At 45.5% G+C, this 5,690-nt stretch overlaps 1 protein-coding gene across 1 annotated transcript in view; it reads left to right on the forward strand.

The window, feature by feature from the left end:
• Position 1: 1 nt before the first annotated feature.
• Positions 2 to 5,690, forward strand: part of LRP11 (LDL receptor related protein 11) — a gene marked incomplete at its 5' end in the record, with an annotated part of 49,660 nt that continues 43,971 nt past the window's right edge. The window contains 2 exons of the mRNA XM_040448624.1: positions 2 to 521; positions 5,056 to 5,213. Coding sequence (XP_040304558.1) covers positions 2 to 521; positions 5,056 to 5,213 — 678 coding nt within the window. The remainder of the gene's footprint in view (positions 522 to 5,055; positions 5,214 to 5,690) is intronic.

Consider the following 5,690-nt stretch of genomic DNA (forward strand, 5'->3'; position numbering starts at 1 on the left):
GTGGCTGCCGAGCGGCGGCGCGGCCGGGCCGCCCTCCGCGCCGCTGTCCGAACTGCACGCGCAGCTGTCGGGAGTGGAGCAACTGCTGGAGGAGTTCCGTCGGCAGCTGCAGCAGGAGCGGCCGCAGGAGGAGCTGGAGCTGGAGCTGCGCGCGGGCGGCGGTCCCCAGGAGGGCTGCCCGGGCCCGGGCGGCGGCGGCTACAGCGCCATGCCGGACGCCATCATCCGCACCAAGGACTCCCTCGCGGCCGGCGCCAGCTTCCTGACCGCGCCGGCGGCCGTGCGGGACTGGCGGCAGTGCGTGGCGGCCTGCTGCTCGGAGCCGCGCTGCTCCGTGGCCGTGGTGGAGCTGCCCCGGCGGCCCGCGCCCCCCGCCGCCGCGCTCGGCTGCTACCTCTTCAACTGCACCGCCCGCGGCCGCAGCGTTTGCAAGTTCGCGCTGCACCGCGGCTACAGCAGCTACAGCCTGAGCCGCGCCCTGCAGGGCGCGCAGGAAGACCCGGACGCCTCGCCTCCCATGGGTGAGCACTCCGCGGGAGGCGGCTGGGTCAGACCTCTTGGGTGCGGCCGCCCTCGCACCTGTTGGGTGGCTGCGTCCGGGAGACCCGCTTAGGCAGTACAGCCAAGTGAGAAACGGAACAGCTACGTTCCAAGTTATTTTAGTTCGCGGGCATCCAGAGGAGTGGCTGTGATTTGTCTTATGGATGGTTTCTGAGAAACCTTAGTAGATTGGGCAGAAGAGGGCACCGTGGGCTGCTTCTGGAATTTTTCTAGGCTCGGGGAGGGAGGCTGACCTGAGAGGAGTCACAGAAATTCGATTTAAAGGAGAAAAGCTCGAAGGGGGAAAAAAAAAAGTTTATTTTAGGCCCAGAGGTTTTTTGTAAGTCATGGTTTGTGTCAAGAAGTCACAAAAGCAAAATCTAATTAGATGCCAGCTTGCTCATAGCACACCCGTTTCTTAGCTCGGTTCTCACGACTCATGATTCCGTGTGTAGTGATTTTCATCAGACAAAAATGGGAAGGGGAAACCTGGTGTCAGGTATTTTTGAAGTGGATCCAACTGATTCCCATGAACTACAGATCCCTTTGGTAAAGAGGGAAAGGAAGGGATTTGATTTTAGTTGAGAATAAGAAAGTTTAAGGCATGTCCCTTTTTAAAAAGAGCTAATAATGATGCTTTTCATGCTATAGTTTTACTTCCTGCACATGTTCTGAACGAGAGTCAAGGCATATACAGAAGGCACAAGAAAAATTGTAGCCGTTGGAGATTAAGGCCGTTGAGGGAATAAAACCTTGATTGGGCCCAGGTGTGGTTCACTGTGTGTTTGATTCCACTCTGTTGCTCTTTGATTTATAATAACATAATGATACCATTGCAAGATTGGGGGGGGGGGGTAGCCTCAGCTGCTTTGGAAATCTGGAATCTCCCAAGACCTGAAGGTCCAAAGACAAGGGTCTGGGAAACCATATCCACAATGGCCCACCTCCCTTCCCACCTGCACCTCAGAGAAAGCTCAGAACCCGTGTTGGGGTAGCAGACATCAAAGGTCACCCTGTGACTGCTCAGCCTTGAGGCAGACATTGGGAAGAACACCAAAGTGTTCTCCCTGAAGTGGAGGCAGGAAGCACTTTCACTTGGACCCCCACCACCATCACTGAGCCTGCCCCATGGTGTTATACATCCTTCCTCTTGACTCAAACACAGACCAAAAAATCCCAGCAGCAAAGAGACAAAATCCCTTTCCCTTGTTCTCAATGCACATCTGGAAAAAAAAAAACCAACATTGCCACAGGAAGCTTTCTTATAAGCCGGGGGATAATAGAAGGAAAACAAGGAATATGCTCGTGGAAATTAAAAAAAAAAAAAAAAAGTTAGGTTTACTAAGTAGAAGTTTCTGAGTTTGGGAATTCAATTATATAGATGGTCGGGGTGAATACAGGTGACTGCAGGGTTTGGCCCTCATTCTGGAAAACACTGACATGCTCACACTTCATATCCCCAGCGACATGGAAACTAGAAGGGTGTGTGTAGCTCAGGCCCCAAGGCACCCTCATTCTCTGCAGCTAGGGCAAAGGTTACCTACCCACATGCCCTGTGTTTGCCCTGCCCAGATGCTTAACCGTTTGAAGTTCTTTATGCTTCCGAAACGTCTACGTTTTTCCTTCTTGAATCATCTCTTTTTTTCGGACTTTCTAAAAAAGTTTATTTTGAGAGAGAGCACGCGTGAGTGTGGGAGGGGCAGAGACAAAGGGAGAGAGAGAATCCCAAGCAGGCTCCATACTGTCAGCTCAGAGCCCGATGTGGGGTTTGATCTTACCACCTGTGAGATTATGACCTGGGCCGAAATCAAGAGTCAGCTGCTTAACCGACCGAACCGCCCAGGCATCCCTTTTTCTGACTTTTGTGAGCATACAGAGTTGGAAGCCAAAGGAGCATGAAAATGGTTTAGAAAAGCTCTTACAGAGAATTTGTTGGGAGGCCATGTGAGGTGAGTCAAAACGTCATGAAATGGTGAGGGGGTGGTTGGGATGGGATGGCACAAATTTATAGCAGAATCCATCAGCTGTGTTTGTTGCTGATTGAGTTTGGTATTAGGCATTGTTATAAGGTCCTTAGACACAGGAACTCATTCTCCTCACAACAGCCAAAGATCTTGGTTCTGTTATAATCTCTCGTGTGCTGGAAGGCTTGGGGAGAGAAAGTAACTTGCCCAAAGTCTCGATGCTTGTGAATGTGGAGCTGCGTCATACAAGTGTCACGCAGGAAATATGTGGCAGAGACCATTAAAATAGTCATCCGTTCTTCTAGAATAGTTTTTGTAGGAAAGTGATCCATGCTAAAGAAAAAGGAGCAAAACTATTTATTGTGGCATCATTTATACTGGTGAAAAAAATTGATAACAAAGTAGATGTCTAATACGAGAGGTTAAAAATCAAAATGGATGGGGCACATAGATGGCTCAGTCAGTTAAGCATCTGACTTCAGCTCAGGTCATGATCTCACTGTTTCCGAGTTTGAGCCTTGCATCGGGCTCTGTGCTGACAGCTCAGAGCCTGGAGCCTGCTTTGGATTCTGCATCTCCCTCTCTTTTTCTGCCCCTCCCCCACTCGTGCTCCGTCTCTCTTTTCCTCTCTCTCTCTGTCTCTCAAAAATAAATAAACATTAAAAATATTTTTAAAAAATCAAAATGGCAACTGTGAAGTTTATATAGTAACATGGGCAATAATAGAATATATGAGTAAATATTAATAAATAGAACCTATTAATAAGTTAGGTTCATTCAGGATGTAAATTTACATTTCCTGTAACTGGAATACACTTTGGGTACCCCCACAGTATACTTAGAAAGATCTGGGCAGACATCAGAACTGACAGATTTATCATTTGTATCATCTTAGGCAACTTAGCCTCTAAATCATTTCTTCTTGAGTCTGATGCAGCTGATAATACCTACCTCAGAGACTCATGAGAGTTGAGTGACATTATGGCTTACGAGCACTTAGCACTTATGCCACCCAATAAATGGCACCTCTTATTATCATCAGCTCGTATAGAGAAAGACTATAACAGTACACACTAAAAATGATGATAATCAGATTGGGGTTATGAATAATTCTTTCCTGAAGTGTTACAATTAAGAACACACAATGAAAAAAGAAACCACAAAAACCAATCAACCAACCTCATGGATTTTGACACATAGTATCTAAGCCTCTTCCCTGTATCCTGACTTCAAGAGTCCTTTCTAATTCCTCAACCTCCGCTATATCATTTGTGTCCACACAGTACAGATCCAGATTCCAGAACCTCCTCCTTGTCCTTAAGGCTCTGTTTACAGCAGTGTGTTGTAAATCAGATTAGTTAACTGAACAATAATATTATTCTTACCTGTATAAAATGCCACCTTGATAGGCTTCATCAAAATTGGTACGAGTCTTATTTCGCCTCTGTAGATCTTACCAAGTGTGTCTGGTTTTCGAAAGAAATCAATGCTTCCAGAGTACTTAGCATTGCTTTATTATATTTTGATGATGAAAAATGCAGATTTACCTTTGTCATGTTCTTTATCAGCAAGTCAAATATTTTTAAAAATTTTTTAATGTTTTTATTTATTTTTGAGAGAGAGAGAGACAGAGCACGAGTTGGGCAGTGGCAGAGGGAGAGAGGGAGACACAGAATCTGAAGCAGGCTCCAGGCTCTGAGCTGTCAGCACACAGCCTGACACAGGGCTTGAACTCATGAACCACGAGATCATGACCTGAGCTGAAGTCAGACGCTTAACCAACTGAGCCACCCAGGCAACCCATCAAGTCAAATATTTTTTTAAATGATAGCACACTCCTTTCCTCTTCTTATTGTCACTTGTTTATTTTTAAGGCCTGTTTCTGGGTAGATAAGCTCTGGCTTATTTTGAAATGCATTATGCAGTGTAACTTTCCTGGACTTGAACTGATGAAGAAATGTATCTCTCTTATTTCAGTTACAATAGCAATCAATGTAGAGGATATGAGGATTTCATTGTGCTTATAAATGGTATCTTAAAGCTTACCTAAAGAAAAGTGAACAACTAAAACAATGATTTTTTTTTTCTTCCAGGAGGGGTAGAATTAATTAGTTTTGTAATATGTGGGGTATTTCAGAACTTACCTGATTTTTCCATCTTAAGTCTTTGTGGTTACATCTTTGAGGGCTTAAAAATATATTAAAGCATTCATTGTTTATATCCTATAGGTTTAGTTTGTTTACTTGTAAACAATACTTTAAAAATAAATTTTCGGGGCGCCTGGGTGGCGCAGTCGGTTGAGCATCCGACTTCAGCCAGGTCACGATCTCGCAGTCCGTGAGTTTGAGCCCCGCGTCGGGCTCTGGGCTGATGGCTCAGAGCCTGGAGCCTGTTTCTGATTCTGTGTCTCCCCCTCTCTCTGCCCCTCCCCCGTTCATGCTCTGTCTCTCTCTGTCCCAAAAAAATAAATAAACGTTAAAAAAAAAAATTTAAATACATTGTAAAAAAAATAGGCAGTCATCTCCTGTGAATTATTTATTTTCTTTCACAGAAAAGGATGAGCCTCCACTCAGCAAGGCTGGACAGGATGTGGTTTTGCACCTGCCTACAGATGGAGTGGTTTTGGACGGCCGTGAGAGCACAGACGACCATGCCATAGTCCAGTATGAGTGGACAATGTTGCTGGGTGACCCATCAGTGGACATGAAGGTAATTCATGATGTCATTGTAATGACACCAAATATTTCCACGAGGTGATCTCTCATAATGTTCTTCCACTCCCGTTTCCAAATTATGAGTAAGCTAGCAGAAGAGCTATAAAATGGAGAAAGCATAAAAGTGGTTGTTGAGGGGCACCTGGGTAACTCAGTCGGTTGAGCGTCTGACTTCGGCTCAGGTCACGATCTCACAGTTTGTGGGTTCGAGCCTCACGTCGGGCTCTGTGCTGACAGCTCAGAGCCTGGAGCCTGTTTTGGATTGTGTGTCTCCCTCTCTCTCTGCTCCTCCCAGGCTTGTGCTCTGTCTCTCTCTCTCTCTCTCTCTCAAAAATAAATAAAAACGTTTTTAAAAAATTTTTTCAAAAAGTGATTGTTGAAAAAGTTGGTTTATTAATATGAACTTACCTTCTACTGAGTAAACAGTGATCCTGATAATTTGTTTTGAAACTTATTCTCATTCCTTTTCTTT

This window comes from Herpailurus yagouaroundi, unplaced genomic scaffold (genome assembly GCF_014898765.1).
Source record: "Herpailurus yagouaroundi ecotype Mexico unplaced genomic scaffold, PumYag 198, whole genome shotgun sequence".
Classification (NCBI taxonomy): domain Eukaryota; kingdom Metazoa; phylum Chordata; class Mammalia; order Carnivora; family Felidae; genus Herpailurus; species Herpailurus yagouaroundi.